The sequence below is a fragment of the Aphelocoma coerulescens genome, chromosome 10 (assembly GCF_041296385.1).
Source record: "Aphelocoma coerulescens isolate FSJ_1873_10779 chromosome 10, UR_Acoe_1.0, whole genome shotgun sequence".
NCBI classification, from domain to species: Eukaryota; Metazoa; Chordata; class Aves; order Passeriformes; family Corvidae; genus Aphelocoma; species Aphelocoma coerulescens.
This window is the reverse complement of record NC_091024.1, coordinates 6,493,810-6,520,237: the sequence shown is the minus strand read 5'-3', so window position 1 is coordinate 6,520,237 and position 26,428 is coordinate 6,493,810. Positions and strand designations below refer to the sequence as shown.

At 41.4% G+C, this 26,428-nt stretch overlaps 1 protein-coding gene across 7 annotated transcripts in view; it reads left to right on the top strand.

Moving 5' to 3' along the window:
• Positions 1 to 26,428, top strand: part of AKAP13 (A-kinase anchoring protein 13) — a 206,373-nt gene that overhangs the window by 159,834 nt on the left and 20,111 nt on the right. For 5 of the 7 annotated variants that reach the window (XM_069026211.1, XM_069026213.1, XM_069026212.1 and 2 more), the window contains exons 15-27: positions 1,121 to 1,183; positions 3,533 to 3,710; positions 4,282 to 4,390; positions 8,422 to 8,547; positions 12,353 to 12,395; positions 13,572 to 13,677; positions 18,487 to 18,658; positions 21,827 to 21,894; positions 22,365 to 22,431; positions 23,618 to 23,750; positions 24,699 to 24,811; positions 25,358 to 25,504; positions 26,100 to 26,350. In XM_069026211.1, the coding sequence (XP_068882312.1) occupies positions 1,121 to 1,183; positions 3,533 to 3,710; positions 4,282 to 4,390; positions 8,422 to 8,547; positions 12,353 to 12,395; positions 13,572 to 13,677; positions 18,487 to 18,658; positions 21,827 to 21,894; positions 22,365 to 22,431; positions 23,618 to 23,750; positions 24,699 to 24,811; positions 25,358 to 25,504; positions 26,100 to 26,350 (1,576 nt within the window). The remainder of the gene's footprint in view (positions 1 to 1,120; positions 1,184 to 3,532; positions 3,711 to 4,281; positions 4,391 to 8,421; positions 8,548 to 12,352; positions 12,396 to 13,571; positions 13,678 to 18,486; positions 18,659 to 21,826; positions 21,895 to 22,364; positions 22,432 to 23,617; positions 23,751 to 24,698; positions 24,812 to 25,357; positions 25,505 to 26,099; positions 26,351 to 26,428) is intronic. The other 2 variants (XM_069026215.1, XM_069026214.1) reach the window with 1 other exon arrangement.

Here is a 26,428-nt window from a genome sequence, read left to right as displayed (position 1 = left end):
GTCAAACCCTTCCACAGTGTTTCCAGTGTTGCACTGCGTGTGGAAGCAATATGAGGGCTTGGCAGGACATGATGCATTCAGTGGTTTTAAACCTTCATGTGTGCCCTCAGAGGCTTCTGGCACTCACAATTCCTGGTCCAGGAATGCTTAAATTTGTTCTGCCCTTCTCATAGGCTCCTGTCATGCAGCAAAGCATGCTCTGGCCGTGTCCCCTTCTTGCATGGATTGCACACCAGGACCTGGGAGCAGGACCTGTGCTGATGCAAAACTCCCTTCAGACAATGTATGCTTCCTGAGCAGCTTTTTCAGGATTTAGGGATCATATAAATCTCATAGCTGACAAGAAGATGGATTTCTCTCTGTTTCTGCAAAACCTGCAGTTGGGCCATGAACTAGCAGAGAAAAAATAATAAAAGCAGTGTAAAATAACAACCAAAATATTTGCATTCTGTATTTACATTTCTTATGTCTTTCATGATGCAACTTTGGGACTCTCTTGGGGAATGGGAGCTGAAAGGTTTTCTGGTCAGGAGTGCTCTTGGTTTAATCCCAAATTAATTGTAAGATTAGCCTGTTTTTTTTTTTTCTTCCAGCCTCTTTCACTGACTGGCTGTGTAGCATTTAAGAATGTATCTTTCTCCTTATTTTTTCCAAGCATAGCCTGAGGTTGTTAACACTTCTGTGGAGGGGACTTACACTATTAAATATCTGTAAGGGATTCTTTTTCTGATTTGAGGATGAGAGTTACCAGAAAAATACTAATCATTACTAACACAATGGCTGTGCGTGATTATTTACAAATTGGCTTTGGTGTGTTTTAGCCTTGTTTTTCCCAAAAACCTCTCTCCCCACAAGGAGTATTTTTTCCAGTACGTTGAATACTCGCTGATGGGGTTGGTTTGGGGGAAGCATGGTTTGTCCTTGTTCAGTGGTAACCTCGGGCTTTTGAGGCACTGTGGCGTGTTTGTGCAACCAGACGTGTGCTACTGCATTATTTCTGAGTTTGTTGGGGGTTTTTGTAAGATATGTGAAAGTGAGAGTCTTTTAACGTTCCCCATGTTCCATAACAGTCCGATAATCACTGCCCTTTTCCTTTCTTTGCCTCTTTTGCTGTTCCTAGTTTGAGCTGGTGTCCCTCAGGCGTACAGTACATTGTCATGGGTCCTGACTTTACTTGTAGAAGGTATGGTATGAATAAATGTGCAACAGCAAAGGAGCACTGCAAACACCCTGTCGCCAGCTTCTCATGCATCGCCTCCTCCACTGCTGCTCTGGCTGAAGCGTGCACGTCTTTGTTTGCTTGGTCTGCTTTTTCAGCAATTACTCTTGGGAGAGGATCCTCAGAACTGGGCTGCAGGTGGAGGTGGTGGCTGCTTTCCACTGGCCTCTGGCATTAAAGAAGCTGCACTGTTGGGTTGAGCTGCTCTGTTCCGTGATGACTTTAAGCCGTGTATTTTTCCGCAGCAATGATCAGAATGATAATTGTGACAGCCAAAGAATCAAACCAAGATTAAGTATGATTCAGCAGCCCCTCTGTACCAGATCAATCTCATAAAGGGTTTAAGTTCACACAGACTTGCTGTTTGTAAATTGAAAGACCTAGGCTTTTTTTTTCTAAGAAACTAATCGTGTAAAACCTTCTCTGAAAAAACCAATCTGTTTGCCACAGATGAAAATTTCCCAGGCACTTAAAGTTTGTGTCTTCTGTAGAAAGTCCCAGAGCTGAGATTGATGCTTGCAGGCCACATCTTTATCCAATATCCAGTAGTTTGAAAGCCAGTCCCTCAGATTTTATAGCTTTGTCGCTTTTCTCTGGCAGTTCTTGCTGGTTGTGGGTAGAGCTATTAAACTCTTCTTCTGAAGAGTAGATATTGAGAAGTTAACCTGCCCTTCCTGGTACAGTTTAATTATGCTTGGTGTATATACTCCAATCAGAGAATTACAGATCAGTATCACTGATAACTGTTTTATAGAATAGTATTTGCAGGTTTTAGCTGGTTTCGTCACAAGTAAGTGATTTTTTTTCTCTACTGTGTAACATCATTTTTGCTGCCTTGGAATGTTAAAAAGAGATATTCTTCTGCCCTAAATAACCAGTAGAAATGGGACTGATTTCTACCTACAGTGGTTTTAGAATAAACTTTTAAATGCCTGCTACAGATACACATTGATGAGTCACAATCTTCCTAAAGCAGATTACATTATAAATGCTTCAACCAGGCTTTTTTTTCTCATTAATTACCATGAAAAAAAGGTTTTGTAAATCTACTAAATCTTCTTCTTCATGGTTTATTGCAGTTTTTGCTTTCAAAGAGCATATTTATGAGCCTCTTAATGCTTCTAAGGGACTGCAGAACATTAATCACTGCTATGCAAGTCTACCTGAATTTAAAGCTCCTCTGGTTGTTTAAATCATCTGTACAGCCTGTAGAGTGTTTTCTTTTTCATGTGTTTACATGTCAGCTTGTTCACCACTTAGATGTCACGATCAGCCTCGGGTTGGGACATGAGCCCAGGGTAGGCCTTGGACTTAGTGAGTGTCAAATCAAACTTTGGCCATGGATTTATGCTCATGTCCTGGGAGCTGAATCTGTAAAGCTTCACCCAGTGAACCCACACTGGCATTTCAGTGGGTTTGTTGGTGCTTGAGCATGAGGAGCAAGAGGGTCAGAAGCAGAATATTAGGGCAAGATTTCTCAGATTAAATAGTTGCATGTGAAAGAGGGTGTGTTTTATGTAGGTGAGAGGAGAGCATATTAGTGTTTTTCACTTGTCTGTCAGCACCTGTCTCTGCAGAGTTTGGCCAAATGTTTTATTTCTAACAGTACTGCAAGCAAAAGTTTAGTATTTTATTTTGCTTTGAGTTACTGCCCAGCTCTGCTGGACAAGACCTAGCTCCCTCAGTAGATGATAAAATAAAATTGATTGGGTGATGGAGACAACATTTATTGAATTTGAAAACAAAACCACAGCAGGGGTAAAAAAGAAACCAGCTTTGGCAGAATAAATGACATGATTAGTGCCAAGACTTTGTGCAGGGGCAAATTTTAAAGTAGATTCAGAGGATGTGGCTGCAGAGATGAGTGTTACAGAAGCTGACGTGGCTGCTGGGAGGAGTATTGGTCCAGGACAGGCAGCACATGCTATGCAAGGTAGTTTTATTTGGGTGGCTTTATTCCAAGGGAGAGCATAATAAAAAGCTAGCAAAGAGAAGAGAATATGTGGAAATGCTAAAATCTTGAGAAGAGGTGTTTCTGGATTTTCCTGTGCACCACTCAAAAAGTAGTAGGCAAGGTGATTGTCCAGGAGTTTCAATGGTTGTTCAAGCAACAAACAAACCTTTATGTCTCATTAGAGGCACAAAGATGTTGTTATTTGCTCTGAAGAAAAAAGAACATGCTGAGGAGTAGCACCTGCATTTCCCTGCACACGTCAGTGCCTGCTGTGTGTTTTACATTTGCAGGTGCTCTGTGCTGAAAGACACCAGTCCCTAAGAGTTGGGCAGCATCTGACCTCTGTGCTTTCTCTTTAGTTACAGCCTCGAAGGCCTTGCTGGAGACTCTGGTGAGAACAAGAAGCCCTCTACAAACCTGGAGGCTTCTTCTCTGAGCTCCAAAGACCTCAGGAGGAGTCCACTTGCCAGCAATCAGTCCCTGGTCCTACTCACTGAGGAACTTGAGCAAGGAGAAATCAGAGACTACAACCACCAGGTAAAGCTGTCCAGCTACTGTTGGATGTCTGGGAAATGCTACATCAACATTTTGAAAGTCATTTTCCCAAGTGACAGTCTGACAAAGGCTTCCACCTTATGTGTACATACACATAATATTAAAAATTTTCCATCTTTAACATGGAGGAATCTCCAACTCTTTTAAATTTTCTACTTTGTTCTTTATGGCAAGACAGCTCTTGTGTCTTCTCTTGCTTAGAGGAATGGCATTTTTGGGGAACACAGTGCTCAGCATTGGATTTTTTTACCATGTTGAACCACAGTCTAGTTCTGCTGAGGAGCTGGAGTCACACCAGCAATTTCCATGGCTGTCAGAGAGTTAACAATACCTGTTTTGCAATGTCTTGCAAGAAGATCAAGCACACAGAGTCTCTCTGTTGTATAATTAGTTGTCTTACACTTCAAAGACAAAACAAAATGTTGCATTTCACCTGTGCAGTGTTTCAGAGTGAGAGTTGCAGTAAACATGAACACTGACCTGGGATCTGAAGGTGGGGTAGTTCTGTCATTCTTGACATACTTGCTCAGTGTGGTTCTGTTCTATTCTGCAGGTGCATCAAACGTCGCAGCCACAAGGATTTAATTTCTGTTCTTCTGCTGTTTCATCTCCACTGACCAAATCCATGTCTCTAATGTCAATTAGCAAACCAGTGCTCGACAGTGAGTAATCCAGTTTTCCCTTATCCACTCTGTCATCTGTATTACTGAGTATATCTTGCTACCTTCCCAAGGCAAAATGTGCTACTGCCCACTCTTGCTTCCTTTATTACATGAAGTACATGTTTCACTGCTGCATGGAATTCTGGGTGGAAGGGCAGAACTCATTCAGTTTAGTTTTGTTCTTCCCAGTGTATCCTGCCTGTTTTCTTTCTGTTGGGTTTCCTTTGTGTGGGTCGCTTTCTTCTTTCTAAATTAGACTACTGGTGTGAAAACTATGATTTATTGAGTTTGTTGACTAAAAAAATTGCATCCTTTCAGAGTTTCTTCCTTTGATGTCAGGTAAAGTCCACCTGAGATCTTAATTCCTGCATCTAGATTTTTTAAAGCTGATACGTGGAAACTTGAGAATCCATGTCATGATCTCCCTGGGGGAGTTTGTTGCTATTCATTTTGAGTTAAATATTTTGGAGCAGTTGGGTGTAATTTATTGAATCTCATTCCTGAAGAAAATAATAAGAGATAATTCTATAAAATTTTCCAGTTTAGCTTAATTGAAGCAATAACAAGCCCTTCATTTTGCAACTTGGTTGAATTGATTCTTTCAGCTGAAAAAGTCATTCAGAACGCTGCAGCTGGGTGTATTACACGTTTTCATGTCATTAATTGCCAGCCAGAAACTCTATTGACATTTTAGCTCTTGTCTTGTCAGTTAGTGATGGTGTCTGATCTTTCCTCTTTATTGACGTGATTCTCCCTTGCAAAGCTGAACAAGGTGCTTTAAGAAAGGTACTTTATTCATGGAGGAGACTTGCTGGAGGAAGCTCACAGGGATTCTGCTTTGTAGGAGACATTTTTAAGTTCTTCACCATGATTATTCCATGATTAATAAGAATGTGGCCTAACGGATGTGTCCCCCAGCAACAGTAACCAAAACATGGGCAGCTCTGTCCTGTGAAGAGACCAGATCCTGCCCTGTGCAGTGGCACTGCCTCTTCCCTCCTTGGGCTGAAGGTCTTTGTTGTTGTTTTTTAAAGCAGCCAATTTCTTGGCATTGCAACCAACCTCTGACCAAACACCAGAAGCCTTGGCTGGCTCCCCAAAAATGATCTGTTGGTGGCTGAGGGAGCCTGGATGGCTGAGGCTGTTAAAATGTCCTGTGGCCTGGCCTTAAATTGCCACGGAGGCTTGATTATCCCATCTTCTTTTAGAGCCAGCCTGGCCACCCTGGTCCCTGGAGAAGGAAGGATGGGCTGTGCACAAAGTAGCAGAGTTAGTCTTTGCTTTGAGGCAAATGTCTGTGAGTTTGGGACACTGAATGTAAAAATTACTAACATTCCTGTGAGTATCATTTTCTCTGTCATTAATTTGTGACCTCTCAAAAGGGCCACATTTTTATAGAAAGGTGGTTTTTGAAAATCAGAGCATTTGAGGGGTTAATATGAGCGTACAAAAGGAGTAATCACTTGGAAAATTTAGCTCATGGATTTTTTTCCCAATCCTGACGCCTTCCTAACTAGAGAAACTTCAGTAAATCACACAGAAAAGTTGTGACTGCTGCATCCCTGGAAGTGTTCAAGGCCAGGTTGGATGAGGCTCAGGGTAACCTGGTCTGGTGGAAGATGTCCCTGCCCATGGCAGGGGGTTGGAACTGGATGAGTTTTCAGGTCCCTTCCAACCCAAACCATTCTATTACTCTACTTCATTCTTCCCCTTGGAAAGAGGAACAGTATTGTTTGAATTGTGAGCATAGGACATGGGAAGCAGTTGAGTGCCTCTTACAAGGAGGTCTTGTTGTATAAACTCCCTTGTGTCACCTGGGTTTGATGTTCACGTTTTCCAGCAGGCCACTTAAGAGTTATGCAAGAATGACATGGAAGTGAACTCTAGGACAAATTCAGTTCTTTATTCCACTTGCATAATCTTGTGGTAGGTGTTTAAAAGAAAAAGTGACCCTCTGATCCCTGCAAATCTGTCTGAATGGGAAGAAAGCAACAAGCAACATGCTGTGCACAAGAACTTGAAAAACTAAATCCAGATTAATAAACATATGAAGAGATTTCTTTTATTTTTACTGTTTATTGTCATGTGTGCTGAGGCAGGAGCAATTTCCAAGATTGAGTTCCTAGCCCACACTCCATCTGACGTGTCAGATGTTCCAAGAGCTGCTGTGGCCATTCACAATGTTAATCCTTCAGCATTTTATAGAGGGAGGTCACAAGAGCTGTTGGCTGGAGTGCTCGGAAGAATGCTTTTAGCCTTGGAATAGCAAATTTCCAGTGTGGAGCACTGTTATAAAGCCAGGAATTGCTATAAATAAAACCACTGAAATGGAAGTTGAACTGGGCTGAAGAAGGTGGTTCAATTTACAGTAAAGTATTATTGTTCATCTTGACTTTTAGTCTAAATAGACAGTAGACTACAGAAGAAAAAGTGGTGTTGCCTAATTGTGTTCTTCAAGTCTGGAACACTAGAACAACTCCTTCAAAAGGCAGTCTAAACAAAACTAATGCGTGGGTCTTGCTAAGAATTCTTCAGTTTAAATGCCTTTCATTGGGTCCCTCTAGGGTTGTTCTGCTTACGTTGGAAAACTCTGCACATTTTAGTCAAATTGCCTGTAGGCAATTGGCATTTGTGACTAATGGCTGGAGGAAGTTTTCAGGGGAGTTTGCTTTGCATTGCTTGCATAGCACTGGCTATTCCTTGGACAGTGTTTTTATATTCTGAATTCACTTTTGATGTATGGTACCAGCCATGCAAAAACCCTCCTTGTATGTGGCTGAAAGGAAATATTTTATTCAAAGAGAGCAATCATTGCTTCATCTTTCTCTTGGAAGTTTAATACTTGATAAAGTCTTTAGCCTGTTTTCCCTGTCCTGCAAGTGAATTGATTTATCCATGGAATGACTTAGAAGTGCCCGAATACATGTGCTGAAGACATTTAATGTAGGTGCTTAAGTAGAACCCTTTGATCAGACCTGTCCCAGGGGCAGAGTTTCCTCAGCCCTGTCCCAGTCACCTTTCCCAGGACACACAGATGTACCAGATGAGCAGTGGGCATCCAGCAATCAGGTCACAGCTCAGAGGTGTGCTGTGCTTCTATGAAGAGAAGGTTTGGGAAATACAGCCTTTGGGAATCCAGTTTCAGTGAAGAGTGGCTGACTGGCTCCTACTTCTCTTGTCAGAGACCATTGTACTTACAAAGAATTGTTGCAAAGCTGCTGCTGTGCAAGGGCTGCTCTTAAAAATAAATAATGGGATCTGTGATTTCACGGATAATTGCTGAGTTTGGCACTGTGTTTAGTAGGCATCTTCCAGGCAAGGGCAGAAGAGCCTGTAGTGGGGCTTTTCTCATGTTCAGGCAGTTTCTTTAAAACAAGGACTCCTAAGTTTTAGAAGAAGGCAAAAGAGATGCTTGTTTTTTTCTGGTTTCTTTTGGAAGAAGAGAAGTGTCTCTTTTTTTAAAGCTGGAAATTTTGAAGGGCATAACATTATCAACATTTTTGATTTTTTTTTTTTGAGATGGAAGTGGCAAGAACCTCCCCAGGTAGATTAAGTTAACACTTCAGATAAACTGACCTTGCTAATATTTGGTAGCTTTGCTGTGTCACTTAACTGCAGAAAGCACCTTTAAACAGATATCTTGAGGTGTTCTGGTTTGAGTCCTTGGCAGTTCTTTCAGCGAAGCTGATGCCCTTTTGTGCAGAGATCCATTTTGTTGTTGGTATTCAGTTTGGAAAGTTAGCTGCCTATAATTCTTCACTAAGAGGTCCTATAAAAAAAGGTCACCAAAAATAGGGAAAGCTTCAAACTTCGATCTGTGCATGCAGTGAGACCTGCGCCCTCTGAAACCTGCATCCTCTGGAATTTGCACATTCTCAGTTCTTTGTTTCTTGTGCCTTTCTGGAGCCGGCTGCTTTGCAGACATTTCCTTTGCTTTGCTTTTAGTTTGCTTTGGCTGCTTTCCTGTCCTTTTTTATTTTTAAATGCATTTTCAAGCATGCTCTAATGTCTGCTGTTAACCCACTTCTCAGCCCAGGCCCGGACTCGACCATCGAGACGAATCTCCTTCTCCTTCAGCATCTCTCCACTCATTCCTAAGTCTAAAACTCTCTTTTCTATTGGCTCTTCTTCCAGTGATGAGGAGGAGGAGTTGGATAGTAAGTAATTGTTTTCTGTGCATTGCAGCCATAATGGGTGGAAACAAAGGGAAGTCTGGTTTTCTGCTTCAGACACTGGAATTTCACCTTGCAAACGTTGAACTAACCTTTCCACTGCATGATGTCTAATAGCATTATCTTAGTGCTGTATCTGAATACTCACTAATGGCAGAATAAAAGGATTATTATCTAAAGAATCTTCTACATCAGCACCATCACATCTTACCTGGTTAGTTTTAGTCTGTATCCATGTGGCAAATATCATCACCTGCCACTCTGAGCAGCAAAATAATCTTTACCTTTTTAGTAAAACCAAAATACTTGCCCTGAGCTTGTTGCAGTGCATGGAGTTAGCAGAAGAGGTAGAATGTTGCCCTCCAAAAGTGACAGTGAGTGCATTGCTCAGTGGAAGAGAAGTGGACAGAAGCCCTGATTATTAAATTCTGAAAATCTTCACAGCAACTTCACAGTTCCCCCACTACGCAAAAAGCACATACTGCAGTCAAACACCTTAAATCCTCAAGTTGATCATATCTAGGTCCTGATATTATCATCAAAATAGTTCTGTGGGAAACAGGCAAGAAGAGTTCTCTGGTAGCTTTTTTTTCTCCTGCAAACTCTATTGCTAAAAGAAGCCTGGCTAAGGCAGAAGATTGAATTAAAGTAATTTAGACTCCTTTTGTGTTTTTTAAATAGGCTTATCAAAGATAATTGAAAATGTTTCCTATTTTTTAAGCATGTTTTATTAGACTGTTGAAATAAACCAGACACGTTGCTTGTGTCTATACTGGGATGGGGGAAATTGCTTTCCAGTCCAATAGATTCTGGTTGCTTTCTGAATTTAAAACAATCTCCACACCATCCACGTTGTACATATCTAAATTCTCCTCCTTTCCATTCCTGGTCTTCACTGTGGGTTTGTGCCTTCCTTCAAGAAAGTCCTGTGCCCAGGTGTGATATTACCCACTTCCATATTTAAGCTCCTTCCTCATTGCTCTGTCCTTTTCTTCTGCTTTTAACACAACTCACAGTTCATGAACCCCACAAAGTGAACTGCAAAGACACAGCTGTGCATTCTATCATGACCCACAGTAAAAAGTACCTTTAGGTAAAATTTTTGGCGGATTTTGTTTGTTTGGTGAGTTCTGTTCTTTTGAGGGCTTGGGTTATTTTATTATTGTTTATTTTTTGGTTTTTTGTTTTAGGCATCCAACGCCTGATATTCATGTTAGGGTATGACAGTTTTAGAGGATATTTATGGTAGCTGGTATTTATCTTCTCTCCCTCAACAGCGCTCCTTTTAACGATGATCATTTAAGATAGTGCCAGATACTGTCTCAAACAATAATGTTGTTTTCTTTACATGTTTGAGGATACTGTGATGACTTTATAAAGGTTGGTTTAGCCACAGCTGTTTCTAAGACTGCTTTGGCAATGGGCATTTTTCATGGAGTAATCCCAGACCAATTAGTTTTTTCACATCTTTGGGGTTCATTTCTCATAAGAGGATGGATGTGTGAACATTAAGATTGCTCGTGCATTTCAGTTACCACTCTTCAACCTCTCCATGCCTGTTTTTCTTTAGAAAATGGAGAATTAGTTGAAGTTTGTTTGGTGATATATGTAAGACATGGATTTCAGATGGCTGGACAATTACTACGAAGCCTGTGGATTTCTTGACCCACAGAAGTTTGATTACTGGCAGCATGAAGGCATTGCAAGCTGGTTTCAGCATCCTAGTCCAGTCACTGCTTTCTGCATAATGGATCCTGATGAATTATTTCAAATCTAGCTACTATATGAACTAATTTTGGTGGGTGATGCTTAAAAGGTGTTCAGATGAGTACAGCAAAATTTGGCTGCTAGCCCATGTTCATTGTACACAGATAGCAGTTCTGGCTTCTGAAATAAAAACTTCATTTTTTAGTGGGTTGTGAAGTCAGATGTCAGTTTTGTTCCTGGTCATGACAGAAAACACAAAACGTTATGAAAATAAGCTTTCCTTCCCCTGTTCTACTTCAGAAACAAACCAGAAGGTGAGAAGATGTGTCTTTTTCCATGTTTGTCTTCCTGGGGTTTGCAGCTTGCAGCAGAGGGTTGATCATGTGATGTTATGTTATAATCTAAAATGTGAAATCTTAAACAGACCTTGATTCTTGACTGGATCCATTTTGCCTCCCAGCACCAAGAGACCCCCGCTTTTAAGAGAAAATAACTATTGCAGTAAAAGATAAATGATACATAATTGTAGTTCCCATGCAGTGTATTTTCTCAAGGTAGTGAAAAACAGTCACAAATATCAAATTATTGCAGCTCTTGGTTCAGAGTTTGTTCACATTTCTGATGTTAACTGCAGAGAAACAAAAAGGTTTGTGAAATACTTAAATCCAGTCAAACTGAGGAATCTATTTTAAAAGAAAATGAAAGACTAAGGAGGCCTAACCCAGGTTAAAAGCAAACTGGAACTGAAACGGGAACCAGAGTTACAGGAACTTTAACCAAGAATTTGGGAGTCTGTAAATTAGTTGTGTGATCTTAGTAGGCTCTTAGGTAGTTTTATATTATAAAAATATAATATCACTGTTGGAAATCAAATAGTAGACTTCATTTCATACATATTACAGTATTACTAACTTTGGTGTACTTGGGATAAATCATTAATGAGGTGAAAGATTTTGCAAGGGAAATATTAACACAGCTCTCCAAGCAGGGTTTAGGTAGCAGGGTATGCCTGTATTTTAGTTTCTCAATATGAAGAAATGGTATTTCTGTCTCAGACTCTGTTGGCACTTGAATCAGTGGTTAGAAAAATCTGGTTTTAAAGCCTAATATTGTATGCACGGTTTTTCCTAATGCACTTACTGCTCTTGGATAAAGGGCCATCTTTTCCTCTAATGGCAAGTAGCTCTTTTGCCTTCACCCTTAGCATTAAGGGAATTTGAGCCAAAATACTGTTTTTCTTGCAGTCGTAATGCAGAAGCCTAATAAGGTGACAGTCATGCTGCTTCTTGAACTTCAGATAGGGCTACAAACAGTAATTGTATGAAGGTTTTTTTTGAGTCCTGGCAAGCCCAGTTACTTCAGAGAGAGCCCTCTGTCCTGGATCATTTCATCCTGATTTTTTAGTGTTCTTCGATGGTTCTGGTAAATGGTGTCAGCTCCCAGATCTGCTCCAAATGCATTGTGCAAGCAGGTTTCTTGTGTGAAGAGAGTTGGTGCCATTGGCAGGGCTTCAGCTTCATGTTGAAATTCAGCCTTTCCTCAAGCAGTGTTTCGTGACAGAGCCCCAGGCTGGTAACGTTTTGTGGAAAACGGAATAAGGCTTCCCTTGTTTCCCTTACTCTTTATGAAGTGCCTCAGGATTTTGATGGGAAAATGAACTACAATTTTATCAAGCAGAAAAGTTTTATACATGAAACCCGGATGTGCTGTACAATAGATCCTTTCTAGTGGAGTATAAATAAAAGCATTGTGTCAGAATGATTCTCATTTATACCTATTGTCATTGAATTGGCAGTTCTGATTCAGGCACCCTGATTTACCAGCAAGTTTAACAGTTGCACAGTCTTTACTTAATGGCTGAAGAGTGATAAAAATACTAAACAGGCATTTGCCTCAGCATCTAATTTGAGAGCAGCCAAGGATGCAGGGAACAGGTTTTATCCTGAACATGTGAAATCTGTTCTAAACACCCACTTCTGGAAAACATTTCCCTTTCCTCTTGAACTGTCCCAATATGCAAATTACGTTTTTTTGGAAGGTTGCAGTCTAACCTGTCACCCCCTGCCCCTCCCATCTTTTCCAGGTGCGCAGTCGTTCAGCAGCTCCGTGGGCTCCTCGGTGCAGAGGTACAGTATCCTGGGGACACCGTGTCCCTTCTGGGGGACTCTGTCTGCAGTGGGCTCTGCCTTGGACACCCAGAACCCCTCCTGGCACCAGTGCACTTCAGCTGAAATCAGGAGTTGTCAGGCTGCTGAAAATCAGTCCCGTATCTCTAAAGGCTGAAGAATATTCTAGATCACAGAATAGGAAAGTCTGTTCTAAGTCTCACCTCTTAATGAGGCTCTGTGTTTATTCATAGCCAATAACATCAGATTATGCATCGTTGCATGGTATCAGTTTACCCTGACTTATATTTTACACTGAAAGTAGTTCTTTCTCCCTGTGGCTAATTCTCTCTCTCTCTCTCTCTCTCTATAACAAAGGCCAAAACAATCGTGTTTTTGTATGTTACTTTTCATCCTTGCAAGTTGCACAGAGGAGATAATCTTGCTGGTGGCTTTCAAAGTGCTTCACTGGAGGAAGGATGTTTGTGGCACTGAGGGAGCTGAGTGTCTGGTCTCTGTGTCACTGGCAGCTTTGGTTTTATTTTGTGACTGGGAGGCTCTTCCCCTCTGCTCACTGCTGTTTTCTCCTTCTTGGTTTAATTTGTATTTCTGCTCTTCTGCTTTTGGTTTGTGTTGTGCTTAATATTGACAGATTGTGTCCTTTAATACAATAATAGTTTCCTTATTCTTCCTTCGTAGCTGCAGAAATCATAAGCTTGTGCATGTTAAGACTGGCAAAAATTATCTGGGATCCTAAAAATTCCTACATTAATACACGTAACCATTGTGGTTTATTACTTAATATTGGTATTCTCATTTCTCAGGGGAGGCTTTGCAGACAGTGTGGTTTCTGTTAAAAACATTCACTGCCTTTTCAGAGTTCATTAGATGCCTTTCTCTGGAAGGAAATGGTTCTTTACCAGCATTAATGGTTCCTGGTTATTTGACAAGGGGAGCAGCAGAGGGTGCTATGGCATGGCCTACTTCAAAACAGATAGAAGGATTCCTTGAAATTTATCTCAAAATGAGTGGATTGGCATTTTGTCTTCACTCTTCCTTCTCTGGTAAAACACCAGAAAACAACCCTAGACTCTGTTGGCTAAGAAATGCATTTGTCCTTTAAAAAAGAATCTATCCATTTAATAGATGCTTCGGGAAGAAAAACCAAAAGCAACTTTTATCTTTTCTTTATTTTAGTATATCTGAAGAGAGCAGCAGTGTCCCCGCTGGTAAAGGTGTAACAAAAGTCAGCCGCACCTTCAGCTACCTCAGGAATAAAATGTCCAGCAGCAAGAAGAGCAAAGTAAGTGCTTCTTGTGATTTGTGGAATGCCCTAAGCAGCAGAGATGAGTTCTGTGTTGAAGTCTTTGCCTGACTTTCCTTTCTTTACTTTCTTTTACTTCCTTCCTTCCTTTTTTTTTTTTTTTTTTTTTTTTTGTAAGGGCAGGATTGTCTGTGGGGTGATAGGAACTGGCTCCAAGGGAAATCTTAGCACCCCAAAACTGAGCCCAAGGACAGCTGTATGAGGTTCAATAAGGCCAAGTGCTGGGTCCCAGATTTGGGTTACAGTGGCAGTGCTGGGTGGACAGTTGCACTGGACGGTCTTGAAGGTCTCTTCCAGCCTTTATGATTCTATGTTTTTACTCCTTTCCCCCAAGAGAATAAATTGTGCCCTGGCATGAGTTAGGGCTTTGTAGTGATTAATGAGTCTAATTTTTACAGAACCTGAGCAGTTCTTAATAAAACAAGGATGGGAGCTGTAAGAAGGGACTGGCTGCTGAAGGCTGTAATGTCTTTTCACCATTTTTTTACTTTTGCCACAAAGTTCCTGTGCACTACAGGAGAAGTTGCTCAAACAGTGACCTTTAGTGATGGCCAATATTTATATTTTTCCCTTTTTCCATCCTTGAAACCCTGGAATTTAATTTGCTGAAAGTTAAGCCCTGCTCAGCACAGCTGAATTTTCTGGGAACAGTATTGGTTACAGAAATAATTACATTAATGCTAAATATTTCACACAAACGGGTTGTTGTTGCCTTAGATTGTCCCCTGAAGGTTAACATATGTTTGGGGATTTTCTTGGCTTGGATTTTTTTGCTTGAATCTCACCTCAATTCATCTGTGTGACAGAAGCTCAGAGTACTTTACTGTCTCATTAGGTGATGTGTAGTTAATATGTTGGTAAATACTGTTGGAAGGCTCTTGAGAGGTGGAATTACACACAGTTTCTCTTCATGGATTTGTCTTTAAAGACAGAAAGCCACAAGTTTCAGTGACTTAGAGCTGCTGCTGAGCAGCTTTAGGACAGTGCTTTTCCCTGCTGCAAAGTACAATGTTGAAAAAGTAAATCTGTTTACATAGAAACCTCTGTGCAAAACACCAATGAGAAGTTCAGGAGCATTTTGCACAGACTGTGAGTGAGACTGGAAGTTCATTAACTGGTTCTTGCACTTCATGTGAATAATCTCTAAAGCAAGACCTGGAGAGAGAGGTAAGAGATCTGGTTGGGACAGAAAGTACAGCAGCAGTGCTTTTAGATACTTGCTCCGTGCAGTCTGATTTCACTAGTTTTGTGATTGTGTCTGAAAGTGTTGACAAAGAGTTGCTCCAAAATCCCAACTATAACATGCACTACAAAAATTGCAGCTTGTATCAACTCTCATACTTTTACTAAATAAAAGCCAAAAACGTAATTGGAGTTACAATTTCTTGTCTGCTCACAGTGGGATGTTTGCATTATGTACATTTTTAAAGCTCCACCTGTACATTTAAATGATTTGACCAAAAATTCATTGGAATACTGATTTCTCAGAAGCATTACAGACGAGAAAAACCGCTAAGAGTTAAAACCAACAGAACAACTAACCTTGAAAGAGGAAGTTTGACAAAGGAAGTTGGTTTCTGAGCTGTCAGGAGGGAGGGAGGTTTCAGTGTCTTTCCAGCTTGGTTTTACTGATCTCCAGACCTTCAGAAATGCAGTTTACTGAGACGAAATAAAGTAAAATAAAGCATATTTGAGCCTACTAATGACAACATCTCTTTTGGAAAATGTTGCAGAGAGTTAGGTAAAAAACCCTTAAAAAAAAGGGGGGTGTTTAGAGCATTAACTGGAGGGGATACTGGTAGAAGTTGATGTGAATTTACCCATGCCTGGCTTGTCCTTGGTGTTATTTGGGATTATTAGTGAATCTCTTGCTCTGTTAGCAGAGTGCCCTGATTCACATTTGCAAAGTCTTAAACATGCTCTATCTTAGTCAATTCAGGAAAAAACGCTAATTTTTTTTCATTTTGGTTGAGCGTTTCTGAGAAATTACAACAATTAGCATGAGTAATTTTTCTTTTTCCTTGCCTTGCACAGTAATAAGGCAGTGCTGTGCCAGCAGCAGCATTTCAGGGTAAATGGTAGGAGTTGTAAGTGTTTGAAAGGATTAGGAGACTGAATATCTGTGACCTGCAGAGCAGAAGGAGTGCGAACACACAAAACATTTCTGTCTGGGCAACTTCTGCAGCACTTTGTTTGCTGAAGTAGTATGTGGCAACACTGAGGTGTGTTAAAATTCACTTTTTCTGTACCTCAAACATCACAGAGTGTTTGATTTACTCCCCTCTACCTTTTAAATAGGTGGTCTCGTATTGACTTGTGACTTGTAAAATATTAATCACATCCTTTCTGCCTGTATGAGTTTGGTTTTTGGGTTGGTTTTTTTTTAAGCAGTGGAAGCTACAGTAGGGCAAGATGAAACAGTAGCAAAGTAGCTAAAATCATCTTTAAGGAAGTCAGCAACTGTCCTGCCCCTCCCCCCTTTTGCTCAACTCCTCTGTGCTGTGCCTCCATGCCCTGCTGCAGCCTCCAGCATCGCCATGGGCTAGTGGGGAGCAGTTCCTGGTGGGGAGCAGCTCTCCTGCCCCGGGGGAAGGATGTCGGTAAAACGGAATAGATTCTCAGAAGTACCTCAGATCACAGTCAGGCTGGTGGGACTTAAGCACTGGGAGGTAAGAGCTCCATGGTTCCTGGGGAGTGGGATCCACCGCTGTGGTGTGCGGTGTTGATTCGGTGCCGTGGTACTTGTCGTGGTGTCTACTCTGGCACGTCGGTTCAGCCACAAAGCCGGGCTTCAGATCTCACTGGCATCTCCAAGAGCACAAAAATAGTCTTGTTTCTACTGTCCTTCTTTAAATAAAGTTCCAGTGATTGCCGCAGGAAAAAAGAAAAAGCTGAAAAAAATCTCATTGTGAGACTTTGTCCTTCAGTGGAGTGGCTGGCAGCCCCTGTGTGGAGTTTGCTGTTTCCTCCTTGAAAGTGGTGTACCGATTTCCTGTTTTTCCTGGGATTGTTCAGCTTTAACTGAAATTAAAATCAGACTTCAGAATTGCTGGGTTTCGCAGTGCATTTCAGGTAGGTTTGAAATATAGGATGGGGAAATCTCCTTTCAGCATGAGAGTCACAAGATTTAGCTTGAGCTTAGAGTGATCTTTACTCTTGGAGCTTCACAAGGCTTGGCAGTAGAGCAAAACTCCAGGCATCAACTTGGTACTATCAGCCCAGGCCTAAACTGCAGAGTTTTAGTTCCTGAACCGTGCCAGGCTGGATATTGTTAAAGATGGGCAGGTCAGCGGGTGGAAAATGGGGCTGTGGAGGTTTCCGTGGGGTGGTGAGCCAAGCTGATGGCTCAGAGGAGGCGGAGATGTGATGCAATACAGACTCTTTCTGGCAGGTTTTCTGCTTCAGACAGGATTATTCCATATGGTAATGCTCCTAGTTTTGCTTATTTGCAGAACAAAATAGTGTTTGGGGCCAGTAAATAGACTTTCTGTTTATGACACTTTGCAGGGAGAGACTCCGGCACTGGCGTTTTGCCTGGGATGTGTTGGGAGAGGAGTCCTTAGGCTGAGTTACTCGTTATTTGAGTGTGTCATCCAGGGCTCAACAGTTTCCTGCAGCGGCTGCAGGGCTCCATCCCTCTTTCCAGCCACTCCATGGCAGTTGCTCACATGGGCAGCTCTGCAGCTCCCTGATATTCAGCCTGTGACAATATTAGGCAAAGGGCACATGGCATATTAATAACAAAATGCAAAGATAAGCTGACAGAAGCCTTTACCAGTTTCTGGTTAAGCTTCTCTTTCAGATGCCAGGATGCAGCAATAGTTAAAAGTACAGACCTGGAGCTGATTCATATGGTAAACATGTTGTAGGTTGGTACTTGGAAAGACAAGGAGTCACTGTAATTGAAATTCAGAGTTTTTCTGTGGAGTTTCCTTTAAAAATTGTTTGGAAGAATTCCAAATCCATGAAAGGGTGCAGGGAAAAATGTTTCAAAGTTTTTGTATTTAGTATTTTCTGTCTAAGGGAGCGATAGAAAAATAAGCAAAAACTCTCCTAAAAGTTGCAGAAACTGTCTGTGCTTGTCATCTTTCCAAAGCTGAGTAGCCCAGAGGTTGAGTTGTGGCTTGTGGAAGATGAGAAGGTCTTTTATGGTGTTGCTGTTGTTCCTCAGCCTTTCTGTGGTGCCATATATTGAGAGTATATAAAAGATCCATTTTGCCAAAAAGCTTCACATAGTTACTTGGGGTTGCATGTAACTGTTGAAAAAGTCTCTGGTTGGAAGGAAAACAGAGGTGGAAATACTCTGGCAGTGAAACTGTACAGGCTCTGAGGAAGAGCTTGTGTTCTCCATTAAAAATGCAGCTGCGAATCACGAGCCTTATGGTTTGGCCTTAAAAAATAACTGTGTTGAAATTCTGATACACACTGCGTGTGGTATTTGTATTTAACACAATTTATTTAAAATGGTAAGAGCCAAGAGAAAGAAAAGAGGTAAAGTTGTTAAACCAAGCAACTATAAAACAAAGGTAGAAGGAAATAGGTGCCTTCAGAACAGACTCAGTTTCATCTGCAGTGGTGAGACACCTGTGTGAGTCGATAGTATGTAAATCCACTTCCACAGGGGCTGTGAGTGGCATTTTTAAGGGAGAGCTGTGCAGACACATGGCCATTGTTCAGGTGCACCTCGATCGATGTCCTCACCGTGCCAAAGGCAAACACTGAGCAATCTGTAACTAGGGAAGAGACCTCTGTGAGGTGACGAGGCTTTTGGTCATTTTGTCTCGGCAGGAAAAGGAGAAAGATAAAGAGAAGACAAAAGAGAAGGACAAAGATTCCAAGGAGAAGGAAAAAGATAAGAAGCTGTTAAATGGACATCTCTTCACTGCAACCTCCGTTGTAGCCCAAGCAACCTGTTACCACTGTATGAAGCCTTTCAATAAGGATTCATACTACTGTTCAAGTAAGTCAGGGGGATTCCCCCCCCTTCCTTTTATTTTTCATTGAATCTGGCATGGAAAATGCAAACCTTACACTTTATTTTCCTTTTGCTTGAGGATGTAAGGTGGGAGGGAGACTTCGGAGACAGTGATTCATGGAGCGGCGTGTTGCCTTGTGGAAACTGGACTGAAATGAGTTGTGGATGCATGGAGGTGTCCTGAAACCTCTTTCCTAAGCTTGAGCTCAGCCATCACAGCAGGCTGTGGGGTTTTCTACCCCTTGCTGGGCTCTGTTGATCCTCCTCTGTTGAGGAGGACTTTGGTTATTTCAGCTGCATGTAGTGGCTTGGAGCTGAGGTGCTTTGCTAAGATGGACAGAGGACAGGGACAGCTGGCTTGGATCATGGCTTTTATTTCCAGTGGGGAAAGAAAAAAGTCCCACCCATCTGTGGTGTATTGCTTTAGTTCTCTGAAACACTGCTTTGGTAAACCCACAGTGGGAACCACATGGTGCAGAAAGGAAATACTGACCCTCTGCTCCCTTTGTACAAGAAATTGCATCACAGGTCAAATGACAACTACCTGTGAGTGTGTGAAGGACGTGCAGCACAGGGCAGGCAGGATGGGAACCCTCACTGAGGGTTTCTGACAGATTGGGGATTTTTTTCTCCTTTCTTATCAGATGGTTTCTCATGCCTGTAGCTCGATAAGGTCAGCGGTGTTTGTGTGGTCGAGACCAGAATGCTGCTTGGTTCATGCAGCAACCCAAAGCTGTAGAATATGCAGACAAAAACGTCTTTTTCCCACTGCAGCTCACTGGGAAAGACTCTCCTCTCCTCACTATCAGTAATTTTTTACTCCACTAGCTTAGAAATGAGTCAGAGTGACTGCAGGAACTGCTCCCAGGCTGGAGCCTTCCCTTCCTTCTGGTAGATGTGAGCAGGGGAAGGAGCAGCCCTCTGAATCCCGAATGGCACCTCTGAGTTTCCTGGAAGAGATTTCAGCAGAGTTGTTTGTCTGAGACATGCTCTGTGTCAGCCTGATGCGAAATGTAAAACATCAACAATTACAAGCTCTCAAATGCATCCTCTCCCTTTCCCCACTTGACTTTCTTAACAGCTTCTGAAGCCACGTAGAAAATGAAATAGATCCCAGTTTAATGCTCTATATGCTAATGAGTTAAAATAACCCAACAGTGTGATATGCTTTGGCACACATCTTCCTTCCTTATTTTCAAGGTACAATGGAAAATTTTTGTAAGTTTTCCGTATTGGCCAGAAAATTAATGTCATGAAAAAAAGTTTGGTGAGGGCCTAGGCTGAGAGCTCACATCTGAGAGTGGTTCTTTCTCCCTTTGCATCTTAAAATCATCCTGAGGTGATCATCTTTTGGAAATGATGGATAACCAGCAGCAGAGGCTCTGATATTCCTGTGCTGTTGTAGGCTGGTGCTACCACCACTGCTCTGTCTCGCCTATAGATGACTTTTTCTTGATGCCTTTTAAAGCACTGGATCATTTTAAATCAATGTCTCAGCTTTTCAGTGATGCCCCCCAGGTTCCTGAAGTATCTGCTCAATGCTGAAAGATTGAGCATGCTCTGAAACAAATGGATGAGCAAAAAAGCCTAATTTTTAGTAGCTTTCTGCCTTGTGTTTTTTATTTTGTTTATGATCAATGATGCAGAAAATAAGGTGTAGGGGGTTTTGGTTATTAATACTAGTGACACAGAGGAGTTAGAGGAACTTCATACTTGCTGAAGAGTTGAATTGGAGGAATAAAGTTCCTGCAACCAGATTTTTTATAATATAAAAAATCCAAATTTTTTGCCAAATGGTACACACTAAAGAGCTGCCTTTAGGCTTTCAAAGCTTGAGTGGGAATTTCATTATTCTGAATTGTCTCAGTGCCTCTCTTCATGCACCAGGAGCAGGTTCTGTTTCTCTTCCTTGTTTGGTTGGAAAAATATGGTACTTGTGGGTTTTTGCAAGAGCTTTCAGGTTGCTTTGTTCTGTCTTCTCTTGCACAGGAAATGGTGAGACATTGCCAGAATAGCAGCACGCTATGGCCTTACCCTTATCTCTGTCAAAATATCAGAATTACTGGCTTTTATTGGGTTGTCCCAAATGTAAGATATTCTAGAAATGTGAGCATATTTTGTCATTCTGGACATAGATTTTTTTTCCTTTCTTTGTGCTTCAAGAAATAATTCAGAACTTCACACTTACAGTGTAACATACATGTGAAACACAGTTCATTATCTGTGTTAGTGTTGTCATGAATGAGTGGAAATATTTTTCTCTAAGCTACTGAATTTCCTCTTGAGCTGTGGCCTTTCATCTGCCAAAAGAGTTAAAGTCTCAAACCCAGTTCTCAATTCTTATGAAAAAACAAGCAGTTTGAATCATTTTTGAAAACTTTCATTCCCAGAAATCTGCTGGCAGAGATCATGGGCAGACTCAGGGTATTAAAAAAAAAAAAAACCAAAACCAAAAAAACCCCAACCACCCAGCTTTTACTCTGGCAAATATGCAGCAAAGGGTGCTGTTAAAGCATGGTGGTCTTTGCATTGGTGAATGTCGTGGTTTTGGACCAGAATTTCAGTCCAGTTTCCAGCAGGAAGTCCCTACCTCACAGGCATGGTCCCTGACAGATGCTGCTCCTGCTGCCTTTTCTGGTAACCCTGCAGTACAGCAGCACTTGGGTTCTGTGCTGTAGATCTTACCCATGATGTCTGAGTTCATGTAAATGAATTTCCCTGTCCTCTTCTGTCTTTTAGATCTCACAGTCCTTGTCTTCATGAGAACAGTATTTGTCTTTTCAGAGAAGTATTGGCCCTACAATTGGTTTCTGTGTCCTGCTTCTGCTTTCCACCTTAGTTTCAGAGGAATCATGCCATCAGTTTTTTTTCCTTTTATTCATTAATTTAAGACCCCTGGCAACTCAACCTTGCATTGATTTTTAAACAGCATTTCCTGTTAAATTCCATGTTATTAACAAACAAAGGGCTAATTATCCTGGAAAGCAGCCTCTCTCTCAGAATTTGTAGCTACTTGTGTAAACCACAATGATGCCTGAAAGTTACAATTCTCAGCTGTGAAAGTGAACAGTCAGATTACAAACAGCAAAAACCGACCTGTTTTTCTGTGGGATTTTGTTTAATTCATTGTTTTTTGGGGATTTTTTTTGACAGACTGCAATGCAATTGTTCACAAAGGCTGTAAGGAGAGTTTTGCTTCTTGCGCAAAGGTCAAAATGAAGGTAAGAGATTTCGTCTACTCTACTGAACAAACAAAAAAGTTGATGCAGATATATAACACTTTCTACCATATGGCACAAAGTTTCCAGCTTGTTGTAAAGAACTTCAGCCCCTGTGCTAAAGCTTTCACCTAATGAAAACTGTTACATGTACTGTTTCTATGAGGAACACACAGAATTTGTGCTTACCCCAAATGCAAGGAACCTGCTTCTCCAAGCTAAGTAATGTTTGTGCAATTTTGATTTCAGTTCACTTCAGTATTGTCATCACTTTCACATTTTCATATTTGCTGCACATTTCTCCATCTGTTATTTTGCCCATTTCATTCAAGGAAAATAAAAAATATATTTAAAAATACACATACACTGAGCAGATTCAGACAAAAAATTAGCTTTATTTTGTTTTAGTTGTATGTCACAATCCTCTGGGAGAAGGGAGGAAGAAATTAAAGGGAATTTCATTTTTCTTTCAGCCACAGAGAGGGATGCTGCAGGCACACGATACCTCTTCGTTACCCACAGTAACCATGAGAAACAAAAGTAAGACAAGTTCCTTTCCCTCTGCTTTGAGTGGTGGTCTGTATCTGCTGTTCTTAACTGTTCTGACAACTGATATTTGATATTATGAAAAATAAGCTTTTATCAAAGCAGGGATGAGAGCATCCTCTGTGCATGCTGAGGATGTTGTACTGAAGTTGTACGGAAGTTGTACAGAGTTCATCCTCTTCTGCAGTGTCCATGTCACTTTAAGCAAATGTAAAATCATCTCAGATTTAGAAAAATTACTTGTCTGTTTTAGCTTGCTGAATGGCTATAGCTGTTAAGGCCACAAAATCTGGAAGATGCACCCTATGTCCAGGGGTGTCTGACACGGGAAAGAATCCAGCTATGAGTATTAAGTGGAGAGGATTCAAAATACAATTATTTTTGTCTTAATTAAATAGTCTTGGGCTTTGAGGCAGGCAAAATAGAAAGTTGAATTTGGAATAGGAGGAATACTGACAAACTGTTCCTGACTTTGCTGAGATATACACTGCACTGCAGAGTGACCCAGTGTGACCAAGGGTGAAGAAGAGGTGTGAAATAGCCCAAGCTGGTTTTATAGTGCCATGATTTGATAAGCTTAAGTGATAAGCTTTGATAAGATAAGTGATAGCTTGGAGATCTCTGTATGGAACCACACTCTGTGATACAGTTGTACTCACTGGGGTATTTATCGTGAAGTTCAGAGGTGTTGTTCCAGAAAGCAGAAATGCACCTGAAGAAGGAAAAATCTGGAATTAAATGAACAGATTAGTTAAAGGTGTGTGATGGTATAATGAAATCAGGATTATCATTTCTCTGTGGTACATACTGATAAGAGAAACCCATCACAAAAAGTTTGACCAGAAGCAGCGAGATTTATATGACTATGGGCCCACGGAAATAAAAATGCAACAGGGTGGATTGTGGCATGTTATTAATTATCAAAAAAGTTAAATTCAGTTTCCCACATGTGTTGCAGATCCCACCTGGGTATTTCAAGCATGGTGCAGTGAGTTCTGCACAGGGGTCGATGGTCTTCCCTTCCTATGGCTATTCCTACCTGCTGACATCCCCTTGGATAATTCTAGAAAGAAAAGGCAGTGGATTTTAGAGTCTGGATCCTTTTAAGTCATCATCATCCCAGTTCACAGTGGTTAAGGTGTTTGCATGGGCTGACTGTTCTCCCACCCTTCCGTTCCAGGCTCGCAGCCGAAGGAGCGCCCGCGCTCCGCGATCCTCGCTCCCGACGAAAGCACCGTCACCTCCACCTTCAACAGGAGATCACAGCAGCCCACAGCACTCTCCAAAAGTGTCTCCATACAGAACATTGCAGGGTGAGGTTCCTCCCACCACACCTGACTCTGTGTGTGTGTGTTATCTGACACTGCCAACGTAAAGAAATACAGATCTCACTAAAAATAAATTCACGTGCTGCAACTTGCGTTAAAGGTGTGAAAGGGATCACAAACCCAGAAATACCCATATTCTGTATGATACCATCAGTTGTCTTCTGCACAATCAGATTGTTTGGGTTAGTTGAGTCATGGCAGGAGTTCAGAGGCACAGCTGAGATGGCCTGGTAGATTCAAGGCCACTTCACAGGGATGCTTTGGGCTCCAGGAAGAAATTCCCTTGCCTTGAGCTGGATACTGTGCAAGCACACGTTTGCAGCTCAGGTACAGTATTAATTTTTGTGTCCATAAGAAGAGGGTGAAGGCACAGAGCTGCACTCTTCCTGTTTTTAGACTGCATTATACATAATTCATTACAAAAAACCATAGAAGAAAATCTAATTTATGGTCCCTACCGTAGTTGCATGTTGAGCAGTTCTACATGTGAGACAGTTGCAGGGCCTGGCATATTCTGGGCACTTTGGATGTCCTGGCTATTCATGGGGAATTTAATTTCAGTCCATTTTTCTGATCTTTCTCAGAGCTAGTGATAAGGACTCTTGTATAGCCTTTGGTGTTGCATTTTTTTGCACTGTTTGCTCCAAGGGCAGTGAGGATGGGACGTGACTGGAATGAAGTTATCCAAACTATAAAACCTCAGGAGTGGTTCTTTATGGAAAGCACCGTCACTCAGAGCTGTAGCACTTACAGCTTCTCAAGCTCCAGTGGGTAGTTAGTAAACAACTCATAAAAGCACATTTCTGTACGTAATCGTGCAGTGCTGGCTTTGTTTTTCAATTCATATTTAAAATGCATTTATTCTGCTTATCTGAAAGTACATTTGGCTGGGTTTTTGTCATGAACAATGTTCTGTGTTCTGTTTTTCGGCAGAGTTGGGAACGATGACAGCTTAATACACACTTGGAAATTCCTGTCGCAGTCAACAGACTCTTTACATAAAATCAGCCGGGTTAATGAATCCATGGAGTCACTGGTTGATGAAGGTAAGAGATCTCCATGGCATTTATAGGAAAAGGAAGGTCTCAGTGCTGCTTTCCAGAAATAGAAGATCCATTTTCAGCAAGTGTCTTCCTTTATAATGGACAATTAAAGTGCATTTATTTTAATCTTAGAATATTATTATGATAAACTTAAACAAAGCCCCACATAGTAATCTCTTTAGCTCGTTGAATTACAGAAAAACATTTAGAAGGTTTTAGTTACAGTTGAGTTACTTGGAATTTAGCTCAGGGACAAACATTTCCTCTTCTGTTGTGGTTTTTTATTTAACTGCAATGTCGTTGCATTGCAGATTAAGAATACATTATCTGAGCTGGAATTTGGTCTGTGTGAAAATGGTGAACAGGAAACTAGGAAATAACCTTTAAAAGTGTTTTTCATAACCAGTCTTTATGTGATATATGATCATTTGTGTTCTCAAAGGAGAATGTGTATGATGTCTGTGGTGGGACTGACAAAGCTTAAACCTAAATAAATAGACAGGAGTCTCAAATGGGACAAGTTAATGGCACTTACATTGCTTTGTGAAGGTGCAGACATGAATGAAGGACAGCTCATGGGAGACCTGGAATTAGATTCCAAGCAGCTGGAAGCAGAGTCCTGGAGCCAAGTAGTGGACAGCAAGTTCCTACAGCAGCAGTACAAAGATGTTGTCAAACGGCAAGATGTGATTTATGGTGAGACATCTGCACCTTCACTTTACACTCACTGTAGACAGCTCCTTAATGTTTTCACATGGATTTGGGAAGCTTTAGGCAGTTGAATAGGAGCATTGCTTTGGTTTCCTCAAAAGCCAAACTCTTATTCCTGAAGTTCCTAGAAACATAATGCATTATGTGAGAGCTATCTTTCTGCATTTCACATATCCAGAAGCCATCAAAAAACCCAGAAATTGCCTCTCCTCATTTATCTGCTGATGACTTTCAGATTGGGTTGCAGCACAAGGAGCTAGATAGGAAGTCTTTTCCTGAGGGATTCAGGAGCCATCCTGTATGGCAAAAGTGGGGTATGTGGAGGCTGGCAGTGAGGTGTTAGGAAGGAGAAGATACCAGGGCTGAAGGTTGAGACCTCAGCAGCAACATCCAAAGCTCTCTGTTGTGAGACTCCTCTTCCCCCCTGTTTCTCTCACTCATGAAGCTCTTGACTGATGTTACAATTCCTGACATGAAATTTTCCCGACCCACTTAGAGAAGCCCAGTTATTGGAAAAGCTTTCTAATGGCAGCTTTTCCTTGTGCTGTAACCAATGAACTCTTGTCCTCATCCTGTCCAGAGCTGATGCAGACAGAAATGCACCACGTCCGCACCCTGAAGATCATGAACGACGTGTACAGTGCAGCCATGGTAAAGGAGCTGCAGTACGATCAGCAGGTTGTGGACAAAATCTTTCCCTGCCTGGAAAACTTGCTGCACATCCACAGTCAGTTTTTCCAGCGGATTCTGGAAAGGAAGAAGGAGTCACTGGCAGAAAAAAGTGAAAAGAACTTTGTTATCAGGCGGATAGGTGACATCCTAGTGAATCAAGTAAGTGCTGGAAAATGTTTGCAGTTCTGAGAACACAGCTAAAAGCCAGATGCTTTTCCTTCCCCCCTGTTTGTGCCT